We start from the raw sequence: 24727 nt of genomic DNA on the forward strand, positions 1-24727 counted from the left end.
CGTTGACCAACACTCGCATATCAGATGTTTTGGCGGTGTGACTGCGGTATGAGCTGACCTGTTGGTGGGCAGCTCCTCGTGTGTCACAAACCAATCCTCTATTGTCCCTATCGTGTTAGAAGTTGAAAACAGCACTAGAAAGTGAAGGCTCTATCGATAATAGAAATAATGACTGTCAAATGTAAAACCATTGATGTTAGGCTGATGCATGTTTTCATGTTCATTTGGATGGAGGGATTTTGGCCTATCAGTCAAATTAGAGTGTTTGAACTTGTAACACGGCTGTCGGGTCGTAGTCGGGTGTGGTTTTGTTGCATCTAATGGTAGTGTCCTCGATAAGGTAACGCAACGTGCCACTTGTGGATTTGACAGTTCTAACGCAGTTCCACCTCCGACACTAGCAAAAACAACCACAATGAATATAGCCCTAAATTGAAGCTCGCAGTGAAACTACTGTAAACAAATCACGTTTCCACAGACCTTACAGACCTTACACAGACCTTACAGAACTTACAGACCGTACACAGACCTTACAGACCTTACACAGACCTTACAGACCTTACACAGACCGTACACAGACCTTACACAGACCTTACACAGACCATACACAGCCCTTACACAGCCCTTACACAGACCTTACACAGACCATACACAGACCTTACACAGACCATACACAGACCTTACACAGACCTTACACAGACCTTACACAGACCTTACACAGACCATACACAGCCCTTACACAGCCCTTACACAGACCTTACACAGACCATACACAGACCATACACAGACCTTACACAGACCATACACAGACCTTACACAGACCTTACACAGACCTTACACAGACCTTACACAGACCTTACACAGACCATACACAGACCTTACACAGACCTTACACAGACCTTACACAGACCATACACAGACCTTACACAGACCTTACACAAACCTTACACAGACCTTACACAGACCATACACAGACCTTACACAGACCATACACAGACCATACACAGACCTTACACAGACCTTACACAGAACTTACAGACCTTACACAGACCTTACAGACCTTACACAGACCGTACAGACCTTACACAGACCTTACACAGACCATACACAGACCTTACACAGACATTACACAGAACTTACAGACCTTACACAGACCTTACAGACCTTACACAGACCTTACACAGACCTTACACAGACCTTACACAGACCTTACACAGACCATACACAGACCATACACAGACCTTACACAGACCATACACAGACCTTACACAGACCTTACACAGACCTTACACAGACCTTACACAGACCTTACAGAAAATATGAGCAATCCATGACACAAGTATGTCAACGGGAGACTTCTGTAACAAACACAGCACGAGTCATCATTTAGTATAAAACATGTATTTTTAATCATTGCTTTGTTTTAATCTATCTTTTTTAAGAATAAACATTGACAAAACTGCAAGTAGTAATGTAATATTGTAAAAAATAAATAAACAGACTGTACAATGAAACATGTCAACATTTCAAGCACATTCAAATTGACATTCTAGTGTAAATTACATATCACCAACTCATAGATAGTATTTACATCACAGAGTTCTGTATCCAACCGTTGGCTTTGTGTCCCGATGGAGATGGAGAATGTCGAGAAAACCACTTTATGCACACGAGAAAATGGATATAAAAATGCAGACACAGATTGCAAAGGCATGCCTTTGTCATAAGTGGAAGGTAAGCGTATGCTTTACCAGAATAACCTGTGTTTTCTCTGTCTGTGAGACATACAGAGGACTGGGAGAAGAGGACAGGATAACATGAACCTCAGACATTAAATATCTCCTAGATTTCTGTGGCTACATCCCAAATTGGACCTTTTACCTTATATGGTGCACTACTTCAGGCAAGTGGCGCACTATATAGGGAATAGGAGGCCATTTGAGATTCGTTCGGTATATTCTTATGACCTATGACTATTCACATTCAAAACAAAAGTGATAAAGTAAATCTATAGCGTGAAGAGTTGCAACTTTGAGGATTCACTCTGGACATAAGGGTCAAGCATGTGACCCCGTGGAGGAACAGATGAAAGTACCAAAGGAACAACATGGAAACCACTCCTCTCGATGTGAAATGCTAACAGGTTGAAAATCATGGATAATGGTGAAACTAGTGGTTCCAGAATGGACCTTTTTCACATTGCTGGTGAATTCAATTGAAGTAAAAGCTGCAGCTAAGAGTTTGCTTAACCACAGAGCACATGTTGTGTACCCATTTACATGTAATGCTCTTTTTTGAATGTTTTCTATGGCATTATATCTGAAAACAGACAGCCTGATCAAATCTTTGGTTTGCTTTCTTTTCCCTTGAAGATTGTTTCCATTCTAAATGTGTTTTCTTTTATATTTTGGTCCTCGGGCAAAATATTTCTCTCTCTGTGCTCCCTCTCCCCTCTTTTCCCTCTCTCTCTCACCTCTCCCCTCTCTCCCCTCTTTTCCCCTCTCTCTCTCTCCTCTCCCCTCTCTCCCCTCTTCTCCCCTCTCTCTCTCTCCTCTCCCCTCTTTTCCCTCTCTCTCTCACCTCTCCCCTCTCTTCCCCTCTCTCTCTCTCCTCTCCCCTCTCTTTACTCTCGATCTCTCCCCTCTCTCTCCCGGTCTCTCTCTCCCTGTCTCTCTCTAATCGCGCTCGCCATCTCCCTCCCTCTCATAACATTTTATTTCTACCGAAAACAAACTGATTCCTGATGTAGAGTGAGAGAGAAAGGGAGAGAAAGAAGGGAATTTATTGCAGCAGAATTCAAATGGAAGATGTACCCCACATTTTCCACTTTTCCTGAAAGAAAGTGCATTACTTCTCACCAGTGCCATACAGGGCTGAGACTTGAGATTTGCCAACAAAGTGCATCCAGCAAGTTTCTGCCCAACTTCAGGAGAACACTACCGAGGCTTACTACTGGCCAGAAACCCAGACAACAGAGACAGGCCCCATAGCACCAATGACAGCACAGACACTGGCCAGTCAGCTGCTCTCAATCTCCCACAACCTACAGCTGGGTATAGAACAAGGGCACACACCTCTGGTCCAGAGGGCAACAATGTCGGCTGGTTTTAGTCCCTGCAGAGGACCTGAGTTACCTGAAGGCCTGAGCTATGCACCCCTGATATAAACCATTCCTTTGAGAACTGGCTCTAGTTCATACATAATATGTACAACAGCAGATAGAGTGACAATGACACGTTAAAGTACACATCCAACATTCACACTTTCCTCAACCACTACGAGCTGAGATATGACGTTAAATGCAAGAGGAAAGACTCTTTATCATGTCTTATCTGCTACCTGAAGAACAGGTATCCTAGACAGCATTGCATTTCGTATGTCATAATTTCAGGTAACAAATATGATTCCAAATGGAGGGAGGCGGGTCTTCCCCCAAAAGGAAGACATCCAATGAGCAGCGGATCTGCCCCCAGCCACCACACCCATTCCAGCAGAGCTCACCCAATCGAGAGAAGACACTGAGAAAAGAGGAAGAAGGGTGGAACAAGAGAATAGGGCACCCCGTTTTTCACAGCATACAGCTGAGAGTCCTGTACAGGTCTACGTGGACACGCTCTCTCTGTGTGTATCAAGAGCACTCTCTCTGCGTGTATCAAGAGCACTCTCTCTGCGTGTATCCAGGGCACTGTGGAAGACACACACACAAACACACACACACTGATTAGACTGGGCAGTGTGGATACTGAGCAGCAGATACTTGGCACTAACTAAATACAGTACCTCACATACAGACTAGACACACACGCACACAGTGACACACATTCGTGCACACACACACATATACACGCAGTCATACATGATCACACTAATACGACTGCAAAATCACCAAGCAATGCAACCCAACACACTCACACACTTCTTTTCTCTAACACAGACATACGCTGCCAGTCAAAGTGAGACCAGAGTGACTGTCTGTCTCCACTAACGTGGCCTGTCTCTCTGGGACAGACATACGCTGTCAGTCAAAGTGAGACCAGAGTGACCGTCTGTCTCCTCTAACGTGGCCTGTCTCTCTGACACAGACATACGCTGCCAGTCAAAGTGAGACCAGAGTGACTGTCTGTCTCCACTAACGTGGCCTGTCTCTCTGGGACAGACATACGCTGTCAGTCAAAGTGAGACCAGAGTGACCGTCTGTCTCCTCTAACGTGGCCTGTCTCTCTGACACAGACATACGCTGCCAGTCAAAGTGAGACCAGAGTGACCGTCTGTCTCCTCTAACGTGGCCTGTCTCTCTGACACAGACATACGCTGCCAGTCAAAGTGAGACCAGAGTGACCGTCTGTCTCCTCTAACGTGGCCTGTCTCTCTGACACAGACATACGCTGCCAGTCAAAGTGAGACCAGAGTGACCGTCTGTCTCCTCTAACGTGGCCTGTCTCTCTGACACAGACATACGCTGCCAGTCAAAGTGAGACCAGAGTGACCGTCTGTCTCCACTAACGTGGCCTGTCTCTCTGACACAGACATACTGTAGCTTGTTAGATGTTTCTGGGATTGGTATTGTCTTCCCAGCCAACGTCATTCTGATTAAAGTCTGATTTACACTCTCAGATATCAAGTTAAAGCTGACAGAATGAATTGAGCCACACTCACGTTTGATGCTGCCGCACAAAGTCTGCAAACTGCCGGTCCTTCGCGTAGAGCTCGATGATGCGTATCCTGTCCTGGATTTCCTGTGGAAGAAGGGTGGGTGTGGTTAACAGGGTGAGAAATGTTACATGACAGACAGACGTTGTGTCCAATCGGTAGGTCTATGTCCAGAGAGTACAGATTAGATTAAGAAAGGCAACGATACGTATAAAATAAGTATGAGAAGGGATCCCACACATTGGCTATCACCGTCCCTCCACCCCACCAGCGCACGCACGCACGCACGCACGCACACACACACACGCACACGCACGCGCACGCACACGCACACGCCCACACACGCGACGCGCACGCGCGCACACACCACACGCGCACGCACACGCGCGCGCACGCGCACGCGCACGCGCACGCGCACACACACACACGCACACGCACACGCACACGCACACGCACACACACACACACACACACACACACAAACCTACCTCCTTGGTCAGTTCGCTGTTCTCGTAGATGTGGCGTATTTCCTCGCTGCTGAAGTCTGTGGAGGCCTCGGCGCTGGCGCTGCTGTAGACCGGGGCTTCTGGGTAGCGGCGGTAGTAGTGGCTATAGCCCGTCGTAGCCTCACTCTCATACATGGGGTTGTACTTAGTGGCCCTCTCTAGAGACGGGATACTCTCCCTTCGCCTGGGGGGACAGACAGCGACAGAGAGAGAGACAGAGAGAGAGAGAGACAGAGAGAGAGAGGGAGAGAGAGAGAGAGAGAGAGAGAGAGAGAGAGAGAGAGAGAGAGAGAGAGAGGAGAGTAACATTAAGAGAGAGGTGGAGAGGGAGAGGGAGAGGGAGAGAGAGAGAGGGACAGAGAGAGAGAGAGGAGCAGAAAGAAAGAGAGGGAGACAGAGAGCGACAGAGCGAGAGAGAGAGAGAGACAGAGAGCGACAGAGTGAGAGAAAGAGAGAGAGAGAGAGAGAGAGAGAGAGAGAGAGGTCATGTCTGACCCAGGCTTGAATATTCGATGTCCTTCTTACAGTGAATGTTCAGACAGGTTCAGTTTGTGGTGGTACTTACAACTAACATGACACCCCTAAAGCAGCTGTATTGTACTGTAGTATAACGTAGAGGCCAGGAGTGTTCCTGACAGGATTAGAGACACCTACACTTTGTTCAGCTACTAACACACAAACATGATCTATTTCATAATTTTTGTCATTTGTCATTACCCAGAGCAACTTACAATAGTGAGTGCATACAATTTTGTACTGGTCCCCCGTGGGAATTGAAACCACAACCCTGGCATTGCAAGCACCAAGCTTTACCGACTGAGTCACACAGGACCTCCACACACACATACTGTACACATACAAAACTCGGACTGTACCATGCCTCTGAGAGGCAATGACAAAGGAGTGGTGTGTGTTGACTCTCACCGTAAGGGGTCTTCTGTCTCATCCTTATCGTACTGATCCCGTAGTGTCCTTGCCAGGAAGAAGATCACACCGGAAGCCACCAATAGGAAACCGGCTACGGAGGCAATCGCTATGCCGACCACCAGAGGTTCTGACACATACTCCTCACAGTGTTCTCCACGGTACCACCAGTTCTCCCCTACACGACATCTAGAACCATAAAGAACAACAATCAGTGGCACTCACACACACAGCTAGAACACTACCGGTACTCAACTAAATGACAGCTAGAATAGTAAGAATGATCTGTTAGAGCAACTCAATAACACATATATAAACACACACACACACAGGAACTGGAATTGAAACGTTCCATAGAGGGTGTGTGAACTGGAAATGAAACGTTCCATAGAGGGTGTGTGAACTGGAAATGAAACGTTCCATAGAGGGTGTGTGAACTGGAAATGAAACGTTCCATAGAGGGTGTGTGAACTGGAAATGAAACGTTCCATAGAGGGTGTGTGAACTGGAAATGAAACGTTCCATAGAGGGTGTGTGAACTGGAAATTAAACGTTCCATAGAGGGTGTGTGAACTGGAAATGAAACGTTCCATAGAGGGTGTGTGAACTGGAAATTAAACGTTCCATAGAGGGTGTGTGAACTGGAAATGAAACGTTCCATAGAGGGTGTGTGAACTGGAAATGAAACGTTCCATAGAGGGTGTGTGAACTGGAAATTAAACGTTCCATAGAGGGTGTGTGAACTGGAAATGAAACGTTCCATAGAGGGTGTGTGAACTGGAAATTAAACGTTCCATAGAGGGTGTGTGAACTGGAAATTAAACGTTCCATAGAGGGTGTGTGAACTGGAAATGAAACGTTCCAAAGGGTGTGTGAACTGGAAATTAAACGTTCCATAGAGGGTGTGTGAACTGGAAATTAAACGTTCCATAGAGGGTGTGTGAACTGGAAATGAAACGTTCCATAGAGGGTGTGTGAACTGGAAATTAAACGTTCCATAGAGGGTGTGTGAACTGGAAATGAAACGTTCCATAGAGGGTGTGTGAACTGGAAATGAAACGTTCCATAGAGGGTGTGTGAACTGGAAATGAAACGTTCCATAGAGGGTGTGTGAACTGGAAATTAAACGTTCCATCGAGGGTGTGTGAACTGGAAATTAAACGTTCCATAGAGGGTGTGTGAACTGGAAATTAAACGTTCCATAGAGGGTGTGTGAACTGGAAATTAAACGTTCCATAGAGGGTGTGTGAACTGGAAATTAAACGTTCCATCGAGGGTGTGTGAACTGGAAATTAAACGTTCCATCGAGGGTGTGTGAACTTGTGATGGCGGGTGTGAAACAGAGGATTCACACTCATGTTGGCACACAAATATGTTTATGCACACTGTGTGTGTACATGAATGTGAGCGTGTTCATTATGTCAGTATGTCAGAGTCTGCTTTACAATATGGAAATGTATTGTAATTGAATAAAGAGTGGGATCAGTCCCCCCCCCCACACACACACACACACCTACCTGCAGATGGCCCCCTGTCCAGGTATGATGTCACACTTCCCGTCATTCATACAGAAGTCTGTCTGTAGGTCACAGATGCTCTGACAGGGCAGTCCGTCCACACTGAAGTACCCAGCGTTACACACACACTCCGCCTCGCCAGACCAGCGGTTCACAGAACACTGTGCAAACTCATTACACGCCTGGAACTTACACTGGTTCGCCTGGTCACCTGGCAACAACACACAGGAAGTGTTAGGGTAGATACAGTCAACTCCTGGTAAGTGCACATTGGATAAATCCAGTTCACCAGTTCCAATTCAAATACATTATTTTGAATTGCTCTGGATATTTATTTGAAGTTTAGTCCTGAGTCATAGAATACAGTATATACTGCATAGTTTCTCCTTGCATTAGAACGGGGGGATATAGCCATTAGTAGAGGTAAAAGGTTATTATAAGAACATTATATAATCCTAGAAATGTCATGTTGGGATATAATCCTAATAAGATTTAGCTATTTTTGTTGTGATTGGCTCAGACAGATTATGACGGCTCATCTGTCATGATGAGACAAAAACAGTCATCAGTCTGATATTATCTAAGGCCTCATATGATCCCATACTGTCACAACCACAAACAAACACACCGTCACTGTCACATACAGTCAAACAGTCCCGCTAGTCTCTGAGCCTCTAGGAGAAAGAGGAAAAGATTCCACACATAGAAATGTATTACAGGATGGTATATTGATGCATGCGTCATATGTTCAATACCTTCATAAACTTAACGTAATATACTGTATAACTTAACATAACTTCACCTCATGATGCTAATAACAAGTATCACCAATGAAAATACTAAATGTCCAACGGGAGGGAAGAGGAAGTGGATGTCTTCTCACAGTTTGCTATTCCACAGTGGGATATGGGTTATCTTGCTGTAGTTACACAATCAGTGTGACCAAGACATTGAGTAATTGAAGGAAAGCCTGAGAATGCCCGAGACATTTAACATCTAGCTTACACACACACACACACACACACACACACACACACACACACACACACACACACACACACACACACACACACACACACACACACACACACACACACACACACACACACACACACACACACAAAGATACCCGCAGTCTCTGATTTTGAAAAGTGACTCATTCTCTTTGTCTTCAGTCGAGATTAGAACCTTCCTGGAGAGAGCTTTCATGCCAAAATTGATCCATGTACCATGCTTATAACTGAGAAACCATGTACCATGCTTATAACTGAGAAACCATGTACCATGCTTATAACTGAGAAACCATGTACCATGCTTATAACTGAGAAACCATGTACCATGCTTATAACTGAGAAACCATGTACCATGCTTATAACTGAGAAACCATGTACCATGCTTATAACTGAGAAACCATGTGCCATGCTTTTAACTGACAATCCATGTGCCATGCTTTTAACTGACAATCCATGTGCCATGCTTTTAACTGACAATCCATGTGCCATGCTTTTAACTGACAATCCATGTGCCATGCTTTTAACTGACAATCCATGTGCCATGCTTTTAACTGACAATCCATGTGGATATGCACATTTTAATGCATTTGAACTCCCCAAAACCAAAAGGAGGAGTGCCTAGGAATAATTAGGAACCCTCCGTTGTGTCTCTGGTGAAATATGTGGTAGTTGTCAAGCTTACCTGACTCTACGTCCAGTGAGTACTTGTCGATGGCCAGGTTCATGGTCTTGTAGGCTGTGTTAGCGAAGTCTTCCAGGATCAGGTAGACTACATTGTTGACGCCGCGTGGCACCGGCTTCCCGAACTTCATCCGGCTGTTGACCACAATACTCCCGTTCCGGAAGTTCAGGATCTCCAGGTTCTGGAAGTTACTAAGGTTGGACTGGAGGTAGGGGAGCAGCTAGAGGGGGCAAGGAGGGACGGAGGGATGGAGAGAGAGAGATACAGAGAGAGCGCACCCTCTACATATAGTATCACACATCAAGTAAAACATCTATTTCTAATTGAAAGGGGGAATAAAGGCTTAAAATGAATAGCTCACCAGCTCTATGAACCTTTGTTCCAGGGCCTTGTATTCCGGGGAGCTCTTATTGAAGAGGTCATCTGAGAACTTCATGTTGGTTACCCTCAGACTGAAGAACACCATCAGCGCCCGCCCAGGGTTGATTGGCATGGCAACGCTGTGGTCCACACCATGTACCCCTCCAGAGGGGTACCCGCTGCTTCCCTCCTCTGTTTGGTTGGTGCCACCGAAGGGGACCAGGTCATAGTCTGTCACAGGGTCGATCGTCTGCAGCTGGTTTAACAGACATGAAACAATTCATGGTGCAATTGGTCAATGTGGAACAACATTTGGTAGCTTTTATGATACAACAAGGAAATGTCTGCGCTAACAGATGAATAGACTAAGTAAAGTACTATAACAAGAGGAGTTTTTCCTAGTCAGGTTACATGGTCACTCAAACAGGAAAAACTCAGGATCCTGACTAATATCCATTACAACCATCATCTCTCCATCATCTTTTATTACCTCCAGAGTGATGGAAATGTCTGGGCCAGGGTAATACTTGGCAGGTGTGAGAGCTGGGGTGACCCCCTGGTCCTTTGCTTCTGCCTCCGGTTCTGGGGCTGTGTCTAGGCTCGTGGCCTCTATTTCCTCTTCTTCTACTATGGCATCAGAGACTTGGTTGAAGGGCGACTCCTTCACTGCAGAAAGAGTGGTAGGGTAAGCGACCTCTGGAACAGCCTCGTCAACCAACATAATCTCATCTTCTACCAGGTCCTCCACCGAGGTCTCAGTCATGTCCAGAAGTTCCATCACCACTTCTTCTTTTGCCACCTCTTCCTCCACCTCCAAGGCATCCTCTCCAGTTACTGACTCCTCGATGATTGGTCCGTCCTCTAAGCTCTTAACTTCCTCTCCATATCCTGATATTTCTGGATGACCCAACACCTCGTTAGCCTCTTCTTCAGGCTCATCTGGGGGTACAGTCTCCATGGCATTCTCGGGGACATTAAGGCTCTCAGCTGGCTCGGGATCTTCCATCGTTTCCACAGGGACAAAGGCAGGTTTCACTTCCTCCAACTCTTCTATGGTCTCTGTCTCTAGGATGTAGTACTCAAGGTTTTCTGAGGGTTCAGCTTCTTCTTCTAGAACCTCTGCAGTATCAGAGACCTCCACTACTTCCTCCTCTACCTCCTCTTCCTCAGGGACCTCCACTGCTTCCTCCTCTACCACCTCTTCCTCAGAGACCTCCACTGCTTCCTCCTCTTCCTCAGGGACCTCCACTGCTTCCTCCTCTACCTCAGGGACCTCCACTACTTCCTCCTCTACCACCTCTTCCTCAGGGACCTCCACTGCTTCCTCTTCTACCTCCTCTTCCTCAGGGACCTCCACTGATTCCTCCTCTTCCTCAGGGACCTCCACTACTTCCTCCTCTACCACCTCTTCCTCAGGGACCTCCACTGCTTCCTCTTCTACCACCTCTTCCTCAGGGACCTCCACTTTCCTCAGGGACCTCCACTGCTTCCTCCTCTACCTCCTCTTCCTCAGGGACCTCCACTGATTCCTCCTCTTCCTCAGGGACCTCCACTACTTCCTCCTCTACCACCTCTTCCTCAGGGACCTCCACTGCTTCCTCTTCTACCTCCTCTACCTCAGGGACCTCCTCCTCTTCCTCAGGGACCTCCACTGCTTCCTCCTCTACCTCTTCTTCTCCTCTACCTCCACTGCTTCCTCCTCTACTCCTCTACCTCCTCTTCCTCAGGGACCTCCACTGCTTCCTCCTCTTACCTCCTCTTCCTCAGGGACCTCCACTGCTTCCTCCTCTTACCTCCTCTTCCTCAGGGACCTCCACTGCTTCCTCCTCTACCTCTTCTTCCTCAGGGACCTCCACTGCTTCCTCCTCTACCTCCTCTTCCTCAGGGACCTCCACTGCTTCCTCCTTTACCTCCTCTTCCTCAGGGACCTCCACTGCTTCCTCCTCTACCTCCTCTTCCTCAGGGACCTCCACTGCTTCCTCCTCTTCCTCAGGGACCTCCACTGCTTCCTCCTTTACCTCCTCTTCCTCAGGGACCTCCACTGCTTCCTCCTCTACCTCCTCTTCCTCAGGGACCTCCACTGCTTCCTCCTCTACCTCCTCTTCCTCAGGGACCTCCACTGCTTCCTCCTTTACCTCCTCTTCCTCAGGGACCTCCACTGCTTCCTCCTTTACCTCCTCTTCCTCAGGGACCTCCACTACTTCCTCCTCTACCTCCTCTTCCTCAGGGACCTCCACTGCTTCCTCCTTTACCTCCTCTTCCTCAGGGACCTCCACTGCTTCCTCCTTTACCTCCTCTTCCTCAGGGACCTCCACTGCTTCCTCCTTTACCTCCTCTTCCTCAGGGACCTCCACTGCTTCCTCCTCTACCTCTTCTTCCTCAGGGACCTCCAGTGCTTCCTCTGTTAAGATCTCTTCCTCTATGATCACCTCTTCCAAAACTACCTCTTCTTCTATGGTATGTTCCTCTTCTGCAGCTGAGGCTGGCTCTTCTTCTTCCTCGGGCTGGAAGGGCAGGTCCTCAAGTCTGTCAACACCTGACCCAGAGGCCTCTATCTCCAGAGGAGGCTTGGGGAGCATAGTGCCCTTTGGCTGCTCGGGGGAGATAGGGTCTGCAGGGAGGAGCTCCAGGGGAGGGCTCTCTATAGCCACAGTGTTCCCCAACAGCAGACCCTCCTCCTCCATCCCCTTGTCATCGATGGTCACCTCTGGCTCAGGGGGGAGGGTCACGCTCTCCTCCAGAACGATGACATCATTCTCCCCTGTCGCCACATCCTCAGCTTTAACCTCAGAGGCATCTGGGGTCATCTCAGTAGCCAAGATTTCCTCCTGGACATTAGAGGAGAAACACATTATAACCTAAACTGTCACACAATTAGGCTGGAGTTCCATTCCATTTCAGTCAATTCAGGACATGGAATTGACCCCAACCCTGAACTCCATACTATTATAATCAAAATGGTGAATTATCGGTTTCCATGCCTTAATGACTGACAAAAATGAATTACTTACATACACATCCTTTGCATATTGTTATTAAGTTTAATCTACCTACATGGTGTGACAGCTACTCCAAGGCATAACACTACCTGATAAAACTTGAATTGGAAAAGGCAGCTTCTGTCTGATAAAGAGAACTCTAAAGTCTAAGATATTGTAGTCTGTTTCTGGGCAGCTCGATGCCTCGTGCTTCTGTTATGTGTAGTTGGCTGTAAATGCCAGTTACTGACTGGTAGTTTGCCAACCTCTACCAGTCCATGTAATTACTCCAATTAATCATGTAGGACCTTAGCAGGCAAGTAAACCAGCAGACCCAGTTACACTCCAAGACCAAGACTGGAGCTCCTGCTCTGTTTATCACAATACAGCTGCTAGTCTACTGGCAGAATCCACAAAGATCATAGGGTCCTGCATTCACAAACTGAGTGATAACCCCTCTCTCTCTCTCTCTCTCTCTCTCTCTCTCTCTCTCTCTCTCTCTCTCTCTCTCTCTCTCTCTCTCTCTCTCTCTCTCTCTCTCTCTCTCTCTCTCTCTCTCTCTCTCTCTCTCTCTCTCTCTCTCTCTCTCTCTCTCTCTCTCTCTCTCTCTCTCTCTCTCTCTCTCTCTCTCTCTCTCTCTCTCTCTCTCTCTCTCTCTCTCTCTCTCTCTCTCTCTCTCTCTCTCTCTCTCTCTAGTCTCTTATTATATCAAGAGCTCTCTCTCTCTCTCAAAGATCTCTCTCTCTCTCTCTCTCTCTCTCTCTCTCTCTCTGCAGCCCCAGAATAGTAGTGGATTATTATATCAAGAGCCAATCTAATCCTCAAAGCCTTCACCTCATCCCTTACATCCAGGAGATCCCTGGTTAACACCACCTATCAGCAGTCTCACCACTAGACAGGAGAGTCCTGGTTAACACCACCTAGCAGCAGTCTCACCACTAGACAGGAGTGTCCTGGTTAACACCACCTAGCAACAGTCTCACCACTAGACAGGAGAGTCCTGGTTAACACCACCTAGCAGCAGTCTCACCACTAGACAGGAGAGTCCTGGTTAACACCACCTAGCAGCAGTCTCACCACTAGACAGGAGAGTCCTGGTTAACACCACCTAGCAGCAGTCTCACAACTAGACAGGAGAGTCCTGGTTAACACCACCTAGCAGCAGTCTCACCACTAGACAGGAGAGTCCTGGTTAACACCACCTAGCAGCAGTCTCACCACTAGACAGGAGAGTCCTGGTTAACACCACCTAGCAGCAGTCTCACCACTAGACAGGAGAGTCCTGGTTAACACCACCTAGCAGCAGTCTCACAACTAGACAGGAGAGTCCTGGTTAACACCACCTAGCAGCAGTCTCACCACTCGACAGGAGAGTCCTGGTTAACACCACCTAGCAGCAGTCTCACCACTAGACAGGGAGTCCTGGTTAACACCACCTAGCAGCAGTCTCACCACTAGACAGGAGAGTCCTGGTTAACACCACCTAGCAGCAGTCTCACCACTAGACAGGAGAGTCCTGGTTAACACCACCTAGCAGCAGTCTCACAACTAGACAGGAGAGTCCTGGTTAACACCACCTAGCAGCAGTCTCACCACTCGACAGGAGAGTCCTGGTTAACACCACCTAGCAGCAGTCTCACCACTAGACAGGGGAGTCCTGGTTAACACCACCTAGCAGCAGTCTCACAACTAGACAGGAGAGTCCTGGTTAACACCACCTAGCAGCAGTCTCACCACTAGACAGTAAGACATTGCCTCCACCACAACATTCTAATATACTCCATGCTGACAAGCAATCCTCTGTGGATTTGTTTTTGATATTTATATAGCTGAATGTTCAGCATACATCATCACAGCCATATAGGATTCTGCCTCTCACTGCTTCCCAGAAATAACCTCTGGACCAACTGGAGGCTAAGGGTCAAAGGCTGACTTACCAAGCAGTCATCCTTGGTAATTCCAGCCGTGGACTCGATGGACTCAGGAACACTAGACACTGTAGAGTCAAAGAGGACAGAGTCAATACTGTGAGTCATAGGGAGGCCTATTCATTCAAACCTGATCATTAAAACAACAACAGGTTCTTCCCTATAGTGGAGGGAGGTAGCCTAGTGGTTAGGAGCGTTGGGTCAGTAACCGAAGGGTTGTTGGTTCAACTGCTCGCCCCTGATGTCCACTGATTGAGAGGGGTTGTGTTAAATGCGGAAGACACATTTCAGTTGAATACATTCAGTTGTGTAACTGACTACGTATCCCCTTTCCCTTCCCACACTTGAGTCCATGCACCCAACAAAGATAGCAGTTGGAAACCAAACTTAACTGCATAATAAGTCAAACTTTCTCTAATAATGTACTAGAGGAATGACGTTTAAACACTCTCCATCTTTTCTGTATAATCCATTTGTCCTCTCCCCAGTCCTGACAGCGGTGGTGCCGACTATGTGTTTACCTAAGAGGAAACTAATCACCTACTACTAATCACCCTAGAGATCTATCCCCTATACCTGCCACTATGGGCCAAGACCATTACTGCATTTACCATCAGGCCTGGAGCCTGGGACTGGAGCCTGGTGGCGACAGCTTGGAACCAAGCAGTGCCTGTAAGTCACCACACACTGTGCCAGGCAGGCATCTGACATTATTTACCCCTCATATCAGATGTCTCGGCACATAATGAATCAGGCCGTCAGACTGCATCCATCTTCAGGGAAACACAGTAAACTAATGACAGCAACTCTTTTACAACACTGTCAGGGAGTATTCCAACAGACCAGGGAGATGGTATTATCATCATTACCATAGAACGTGTTCCATTCGCTGGACAAAACCCTGCCAGGAGTTAGAGCTAACCTACTTACTGGCTAGCTAAATCTAGTGTGTGTGTGTGTGTGTGTGTGTGTGTGTGTGTGTGTGTGTGTGTGTGTGTGTGTGTGTGTGTGTGTGTGTGTGTGTGTGTGTGTGTGTGTGTGTGTGTGTGTGTGTGTGTGTGTGTGTGTGTGTGTGTGTGTGTGTGTGTGTGTGTGTGTGTGTGTGTGTGTGTGTGTGTGTGTGTGTGTGTGTGTGTGTGTGTGTGTGTGTGTGTGTGTGTGTGTGTAAGTGTGTGTAAGTGTGTTTGTAACTGAAGCACTGGAACCCAGCAAAAATAATAGATGAAGCAGAGGGAGAGCGAGAGAGAGAGGTAAAGGGCTCTGATTTTTCAAATCCAGTTGTCTCAATTCTATCAAAAACTGTTTAATGAGCTAGATTGAACTGTTGCAGAGTAAAATCATAGTCCCAATAAATGAGGAGTCTGTTATTTGTTCATCAAAAAGGACCCACTTCTGAACAGAAGTCACCACAAAACACTGGGTAAGACAAAGCGCTGTTGAATAGAATGAAGGAAATCAGGCCCCAGAGAGCCACTGACAGGATAGGTGGGACAACTAAGGGAAGATGGGGCTGGCTATGGTGGAACTAGGTGTCTTACAATCAGATACAGTGACCCAATTGGTGATGTTGGCTTTATTGTATTGTGTTTGGTCCCATGTAATTGTATTGTATATTTAAGCAATACGGCTCGAGGAGGCGTGGTATATGGCCAATAAACTACAGCTATGGGCTGTTCTTAAGCAAGACGCAACACAGAGTGCCTGTATACAGCCCTTAGCTGTGGTATATTGGCCATATAAGGTGACTTATTGCTATTATAAACTGGTTGCCAATGTAATTAGACCAGTAAATTGTCATTTTTTGTCATACCCATGGTATACGGTTTGTTATACAACGAGTGGGTCTAATCCTGGATGCTGATTGATTAAAACCGCATTCCAGGCGGTGTCTATTCCACAAGTTAGCTCAGGCTAAATCTGACGTTGAAATGCCTATTTACTCTGTTCTGACTGCACAATCCACTGTCTCGTCAGCCCAGCCAGGCAATTCATAAACTAGATCTGTGGTCCTTCTGTAGCTCAGTTGGTAGAGCATGGCGCTTGTAACGCCAGGGTAGTGGGTTCGATTCACCACCCATTATGTATGCACACATGACTCGCTTAAGTCTTTGGATAAAAGCGTCTGCTAAATGGCATATATTATTATTAGATCTACACTGAAAAAAGCATCTATACATTATCTTGTATTTCTTTTAGACCAGCATTTGGTTTTCAACAGCAGAGATGTGTAATAACCTTGCTGTCTGTCTCTCTGACATTTGCAACATTGTTTCAACATTGAAATTCAATCTTAGACTGTCCTATGGTAATGAACGTGTCAGGAGTCAGGATGAGACAGACAGACAGGCTGGCAGCTTTTCTCAGCCAGTCAAAATAATGTATCAGCATATATATATATATATATATATATATATATAAAATATTTAAAAAATGAAATGCAGATAGTTTACTGTCATTACAGCTTCAGTTTGAAGTGATTGTGTAGTTCTGTCCTTAAGCTGTTCTTGTCTATTGATGTTCTGTATTATGTCATGTTTCATGTTCTGTGTGGACCCCAGGAAGAGAAGATGCTGCTATCGCAACAGTTTATTATAGTGGTTTTGCTGTGTATGGTAGTGTATATATACAGTGTATTGTACAGTAGTGTTTGGTAGTGCTGTATGTCTTTCCACTCCTGATAAAATACCAAAATACAAAAAATGTGTTCGCTGAACAGTGGCCTGGCGAGAGAGAAGATTTTCTATGCCAGGTGAAATCGCATGTCATTAGCTCATTGTTATGAATGAATCCCAAAAAATCACTAGAAAACATCTTAAACGCAAAGCTACTTTGCTGTTACTATGGCCCCACTGTTTTACATGTTTTTATTTTACCCTTATTTTACCAGGTAAGTTCACTGAGAACACATTCTCATTTACAGCAAAGACCTGTGGAATAGTTACAGGGGAGAGGAGGAGTGATGAATGAGCCAATTGGAAGCGGGTGATTAGGTGACCATGATGGTATGAGGGCCAGATTGGGAATTTAGCCAGGACACTGGTGTTATCACCACTACTCTTATAAGTACCATGGGATCTTTTACTGACCACAGAGAGTCAGGACACCCGTTTCGCATCCCATTCCAAAGACGGCACCCTACAGAGGGCAATGGGATATTTTTACTGACCAGAGGAAAGGGTGCCTCCTACTGGACCTTCAACACCACTTCGTTTGAGGTGACTGTGTTTGCCAAAGTTGGCCAGCTGACAAGCAAGGGGTAAGAATGTTGCCAGCCATCATGGCAATGGAACATTTAGAAAGAATGACTGTGTCGCATCCATAGATTTAGAAAAGGCTTAACGACTGGGTCACGTCTCTGACAACCGAACCGATAGAATGAACGACCAGCCAGTTTGGATAGTAACCCTAGATTTGTGTCGGGACTATATCTCCTTGAAGGATGAAATAGTTTGAACAAATTCATCAAAATAATGTTTTTAATGAAAATATTTAAATAATTATTTGAATAGGTTGGTAACCCGTTAAAAGTGATAATGCCCTCGAAGCCGATGTTTGGAGGATATATATTGGCTTTGTCTCGGGTCTAACAACACCCATGCCAATATATCCTCCAAACACCAGCATCTTGGGCATTCTCACTTAAATATATCATGACATTCAGCGAATCAGGATTCAGGGCTCAAACCACCTGGTTCATAATGTATATTTTACCACTCACAGTTAGTCTGGCTACAGTGCCAGAGTACTGTGTATAGTCATTTTACTGTGTATGGTAGTGTATAGACAGTGTATTGCATGGCAGTGTTGAGTAGTGCGGTGTGTCTTACCACTCTCTAGATGCAGTAAGTCAGGGTCCAGGGCCAGGGTTGTGTCTCTGATGATGCTGTCATTTTGCAGGGCCTCCGTGATGTTGTTCCTGAAGTCAGTGATGTTGTAGACCACTGTGGGCCTCTCCTTCAGCTCTCTGTAGGAGTTCTCCACCAGGTTGGACTGCAGGGTCAGGTAGTCCAACTGCTCACTGCTCACCCCCTCCCCTTCCACCTCCACCGTCACCGCATAGACCACCACTACGCCATCCAACCTGCACAGGCAATACATGTACAGATACATCAGTCAGTTAATCTGTCAGTTGATCTGTCAATCAATCTATCAATATATCAATCTAGCAATCTAGTAGATATACACTACCATTCAAAACCTTGGGGTCACTTCGACATTTCCTTGTTTTTGAAAGAAAAGCACATTTAGTGTCCATTAAAATAACATCAAATTGATCGGAAATACGGTGTAGACATTCTTAATGTTGTAAATTACTATTGTAGCTGGAAACGGCTGATTTCTAATGGAATATCTACATAGGCGTACATAGGCCCATTATCAGCAACCAACACTCCTGTGTTCCAATGGCACGTTGTGTCAGCTAATCCAAGTTTATCATTTTAAAATGCTAATTGATCTGATAAATGTGGAAATGTTTAAGTGACCCTTTTGAAAGGTAGTGTATATCCATCCATTCCTCCACCATCAACATCTATCCACTCATACAAAACACATCAAATTTCACTATCAATTGATACATAATTTTATTGATCAGTTTATGTATCTACTGTATATAATATGATTAGCTAGAATCAGTCTCTAACAGGAAAACAGTTACCCTGGGAAGAGTAGAGTTCCAAACACAGTACTTTTTTGGACTATTCTGAAATGATAGATGGTAGTGTGATAGATTTACACCCGTCTGAAGCATCATCTATAACTTCCATGACTTCCATCCAACAAGCCCAGCCACCCGAGTGATCAATATGGTCATAAACACGACAAACACCCCACAACAGACTCTTGATGTGGAACCTGACTGTGTGGAAAAAGCCATCTATCAGACTTCATATGGCTTCAGAGAGCCCTTCTCTTCTCCCTGTGACCTAGATCTCTCAGCAGGCTTGGCTTGGCCCAGTATGAGGCACGTGCCTGTAATCGGCCCACTGCACCACCACATCCCAGATCCCAGTTTTCCTGCTGACAGCTCACACTGGGAAAACAGTACGAACACTTTCACAAGTGTTTAATGACACTTGAAACTAGTTGATGTTCTTTTATACTCTTCTGCTGCTGGCCCTACTGCGGAGCTCCAGTCAGATCCACACTGTAGCGCTGCTGACCTGGGAATCTGGAATGACCACTCAGAAGAGAGCAAGGCTTTTCTTAGTAAAGTCCCACGTAATTGCATGAGCAGAGGACTGCTGCATGACTCGTGCGTGTGTGCGTATCTCTCCATACCTGTCTGTCCCAACTGTTGACAGTGACAGGCCAGGAAGCTGATTGCAGTGGGCATAAAACCTCAGAGATGAGCTCCTCTCCTGGGTTGGGGTTAGGTAGCAGCCATAAAGCGCCATAGATGAGCTCCTCTCCTGGGTTGGGGTTAGGTAGCAGCCATAAAGCGCCATATATGAGATCCTCTCCTGGGTTGGGGTTAGGTAGCAGCCATAAAGCGCCATAGATGAGCTCCTCTCCTGGGTTGGGGTTAGGTAGCAGCCATAAAGTGCCATAGATGAGCTCCTCTCCTGGGTTGGGGTTAGGTAGCAGCCATAAAGCGCCATAGATGAGCTCCTCTCCTGGGTTGGGGTTAGGTAGCAGCCATAAAGTGCCATAGATGAGCTCCTCTCCTGGGTTGGGGTTAGGTAGCAGCCATAAAGCGCTATAGATGAGCTCCTCTCCTGGGTTGGGGTTAGGTAGCAGCCATAAAGCGCCATAGATGAGCTCCTCTCCTGGGTTGGGGTTAAGAAGCAGCGACCACCCTAACACCATTAAAGGGATACTTTGAGATTTTAACAATGAGGCCCTTTATCTACTTCCGCAGAGTCAGATGAACTCATGGATACCATGTTTATGTCTCTGTGTCCAGTATGAAGGAAGTTAGAGGTAGTTTGGCGAGCCAATGACTGGAAGTCTATGGGTATCATCACAACTTCACACGAACCTACGCACACTTACAGATAAAGCCAGCATGGATCTCACATGACCCTCAGACATACACACACACATTTAAATAAGTCCTCCGGCACAAAATGAGTATCAGCCAATTAAAATCTCTCTCTTTCTTCAGCCTTACACTGCTATTGCGTTTCTCGTGGCCAGTGATTTTAAAGCAGGGAAATTGAAATCCTTTTTAGCTCGTTTTTACCAGCATGTCACCTCTAGACAACTCTAGACCACACTTATTCCACACACAAGGCTCTGCCCCGCTCTCCTTTTGGCAAATCAATCCATAACTCTATCTTTCTGCTTCCTGCTTACAAAAAAACAAAAACTTAGAGAGGATATCATGTTAATTACTGTTGAAATAATATGACTACAGGTTCATCTGGTGAGAAGCAGCTATAGACCACCAAGTGCTAACAGTCAGTATCTGGATAACGTGTGAAATGCTTGATAATGTATGTGACATCAACAGATCAATATATTTTCTGGGTCATTTAAATATTAACTGGCTTTCATCAGGCTGCCCACTTAAGATAAAGCTTATTTAACTAGTGCTTGCAACCTGGTTCAGGCTATCAGTCAACCTATCAGGGTAGTTACAAACAGCACAGGAATGAAATCATCAACGTGTATTGATCACATCTTTATTAATGCTGCAGAAATGAGCTTTGAAAGCAGTATCCAGAGCCATTAGATGTAGTGATCACGATATAGTAGCCATATCTAGGAAAACCAAAGTTCCAAAGGCTGGGCCTAATATAGTTTATAAGAGTTCATAGAATACATTTTGTAGGGATTCCTATGTTGTTGATGTAAAGAATGTGTGTTGGTCTGTGGTGTGTAATGAGAAGCAACCGCTACACTTGCCGCATTTACGAAATTGCTTATCACAGTTACTAATAAGCATGCACACATTAAGAAAATTAAGAAAAACAGTTACATCCCTGTGGATTGATGAGGAATTGAAAAATAGAGAGGGATGAGGCAAAATAAATGGCAAATCATTCTGGCTGCACAACTGATTCGCAAATGTTCTGCAAATTGAGAAATCATGTGATTAAACTGAATAAAAAGAAGAAGAAACTACACTATGAAACAAAGGAAAATGACAAAGAATGATAGTAAAAAGCTTAGGAGCACCTTAAATAACATTTTGGGTAAAAAGGCCATTTTTATTATTTATTGAATCAGAATGCTCATTCATCACAAAACCCATTGATATTGCCAACTACTTTAATGATTTTGTTCATTGGTAAGATTAGCAAACTTAGGCATGACATGCCAGCAACAAATGCTGACACAACACATCCAAGTATATCTGACCAAATTATGAAAGACAAGCATTGTAATTTTGAATTCTGTAAAGTGAGTGTGGAAGAGGTGAAAAAAGTATTGTTGTCTATCAACAATGACAAGCCACCGGGGTCTGACAACATGGATGGAAGATTACTGAGGATAATAGCGGATGATATTGCCACTCCTATTTGCCATATCTACAATTTAAGCCTACTAGAAAGTGTGTGCCTTCAGGCCTGGAGGGAAGCAAAAAGTCATTCCTCTACCTAAGAATAGTAAAGCCCCCTTTATTGACTCAAATAGCTGACCAATCAGCCTGTTACCAATGCTTAGTAAACTTTTGGAAAAAGGTTTGACCAGATACAGTGCTATTTTACAGTAAACAAATTGACAACAGACTTTCAGCACACTTATAGGAAAGGACATTCAACAAGCACAGCACTTACACAAATGGCTGATGATTGGCTGAGAGAAATTGATGATAAAAACATTGTAGGGGCTGTTTTGTTAAACTTCGGTGCGGCTTTCGACATTATCGATCATAGTCTGCTGATGGAAAAACGTATGTGTCATGGCTTTACACCCCCTACTATATTCTGGATAAAGAGTTACTGTACTTGTCTAACATAACACAGAGGGTGTTCTTTAATGGAAGCCTATCCAACATAATCCAGGTAGAATCAGGAATTCCCCAGGGCAGGTGTCTAGGCCCCTTACTTTTTTCAATCTTGACTAACGACATGCCATTGTCTTTGAGTAAAGCAGTTAGTTTCAGAATGGGTGGTAAGGAATGAGTTATTCCCAAATATTAAAAAAATTCACGCATTGCATTTGAGACAAATCATTCATTAAACCCTAAACCTCAACCAAATCTTGTAATGAATAATGTGGAAATTGAGCAAGTGACTAAACTGCTTGGAGTAAGTCTGGATTGTAAACTGTCATGGTCCAAATACAACAGTAACTAAGATGGGGAGAAATTTGTCCATAATAAAGCCCTCCTCTGCCTTCTCAACAGCATTATCAACAAAGTAGGTCCTAGTTTTGTCGCTCCTGGACTACTGTTCAGTCGTGTGGTCACGTGCCACCAAGAGGGACTTCAATTAGCTCAGAAAACAGGGCAGCACGGCTGTTCCTTAGATGTACACAGAGAGCTAACATTAATAATATGCATGTCACTCTCTCCTGGCTCAAAGTGGAAGAGAGACTGACTTCATTCCTAGTTGTATTTGTGAGAGGTATTGACATGTTGAATGCACAAAGCTGTCTGTTTGAACTATTGGCACACAGCTCAGACATCCGTGCATACCCCACAAGACATGCCACCAGAGGTCTCTTCACAGTCCCCAAGTCCAGAACAGACTATGGGAGGCGCACAGTACTACATTGAGGCATGACTACATGGAACTCTATTCCATATCATGTAACTAATGCATGCAGTAAAATAAAATTAGATTTTAAAAAACAGATATAAATACACCTTATGGAACAGAGGGACTGTGAAGCAACACAAACATAAGCACAGACACATGCATACACACACACGATAACATATACACTATACACACATGTACACATGGATTTTGTGTTGCAGATATATGGTAGTAGAGTAGAGGCCTGAGGGAACACACGTATTAATGTATTGTGAAATCTGTTGTGAATGTATTGTAATGTTTCTAAAAAATTGTACAATTGCCTTAATTTTGCTGGACCCCAGGAAGAGTAGCTGCTGCCTTGGCATCAAATTGTCAAAGACTCCAGCCACCCAAGCAATAGTCTGTTCTCTCTGCTACCATAGAGAAACAGTTCCAGGGCACCAAGTCTGGAAACAACAGGACCTTTGAACAGCTACCCCCAAGCCGTAAGGCTGCTCAACAACACTGCTAAATAACTCATCAAATGGCTACCCGAATTGCCTGCATTTACCTTTTTTACTAACTCTCTCGCACTGACTCTATGCACAAACACTGGACACTAACCACACTCACACATACTTACACTTTGACCACTACACACACACACACACACACACACACACACACACACACACACACACACACACACACACACACACACACACACACAATATGCGCACACAAGCATACTGATGTCACACACACACACATTTTCACACTCACCACATATGCTCCTGCTACTGCTCCACATACACTCCTGCTACTGCTCCACATGCACTCCTGCTACTACTCCACATACACTCCTGCTACTGCTCCACATACACTCCTGCTACTGCTCCACATGCACTCCTGCTACTGCTCCACATACACTCCTGCTACTACTCCACATACACTCCTGCTACTGCTCCACTCCTGCTACTGCTCCACATACACTCCTGCTACTGCTCCACATACACTCCTGCTACTGCTCCACATCCTCCTGCTACTGCTCCACATACACTCCTGCTACTGCTCCACATACACTCCTGCTACTGCTCCACATACACTCCTGCTACTGCTCCACATACACTCACTCCTGCTACTGCTCCACATACACTCCTGCTACTGCTCCACATACACTCACTCCTGCTGCTCCACATACACTCCTGCTACTGCTCCACATGCACTCCTGCTACTGCTCCACATACACTCCTGCTACTGCTCCACATACACTCCTGCTACTGCTCCACATACACTCCTGCTACTGCTCCACATGCACTCCTGCTACTGCTCCACATACACTCCTGCTACTGCTCCACATACACTCCTGCTACTGCTCCACATACACTCCTGCTACTGCTCACATACACTCCTGCTACTGCTCCACATACACTCCTGCTACTGCTCCACATACACTCCTGCTACTGCTCCACATACACTCCTGCTACTGCTCCACATACACTCCTGCTACTGCTCCACATACACTCCTGCTACTGC

General features: G+C 45.6%; 2 protein-coding genes across 2 annotated transcripts in view; both read right to left on the bottom strand.

Annotated features, from left to right (window-relative positions):
* Positions 1 to 2590: 2590 nt before the first annotated feature.
* On the bottom strand, positions 2591 to 18775 carry LOC118366608 (interphotoreceptor matrix proteoglycan 2). Its single transcript, XM_052492611.1, has 12 exons — positions 18768 to 18775; positions 18386 to 18639; positions 14568 to 14626; positions 11620 to 12480; positions 10143 to 11111; positions 9654 to 9908; positions 9293 to 9512; positions 7598 to 7808; positions 6081 to 6269; positions 5139 to 5340; positions 4657 to 4736; positions 2591 to 3685 (listed from the first exon to the last, which is right to left on the bottom strand). Exons 1-12 carry the CDS (start codon positions 18773 to 18775, stop codon positions 3601 to 3603), a joined length of 3393 nt encoding a protein of 1130 aa, XP_052348571.1. The 3' UTR covers positions 2591 to 3600.
* Positions 18776 to 19454: 679 nt separating this feature from the next.
* Positions 19455 to 24727, bottom strand: part of LOC127914872 (interphotoreceptor matrix proteoglycan 2-like) — a 32581-nt gene continuing 27308 nt past the window's right edge. Inside the window, exon 5 of the mRNA XM_052492612.1 lies at positions 19455 to 19590. Coding sequence (XP_052348572.1) covers positions 19455 to 19590 — 136 coding nt within the window. The remainder of the gene's footprint in view (positions 19591 to 24727) is intronic.

This window comes from Oncorhynchus keta, chromosome 34 (genome assembly GCF_023373465.1).
Source record: "Oncorhynchus keta strain PuntledgeMale-10-30-2019 chromosome 34, Oket_V2, whole genome shotgun sequence".
Lineage (NCBI taxonomy): Eukaryota > Metazoa > Chordata > Actinopteri > Salmoniformes > Salmonidae > Oncorhynchus > Oncorhynchus keta.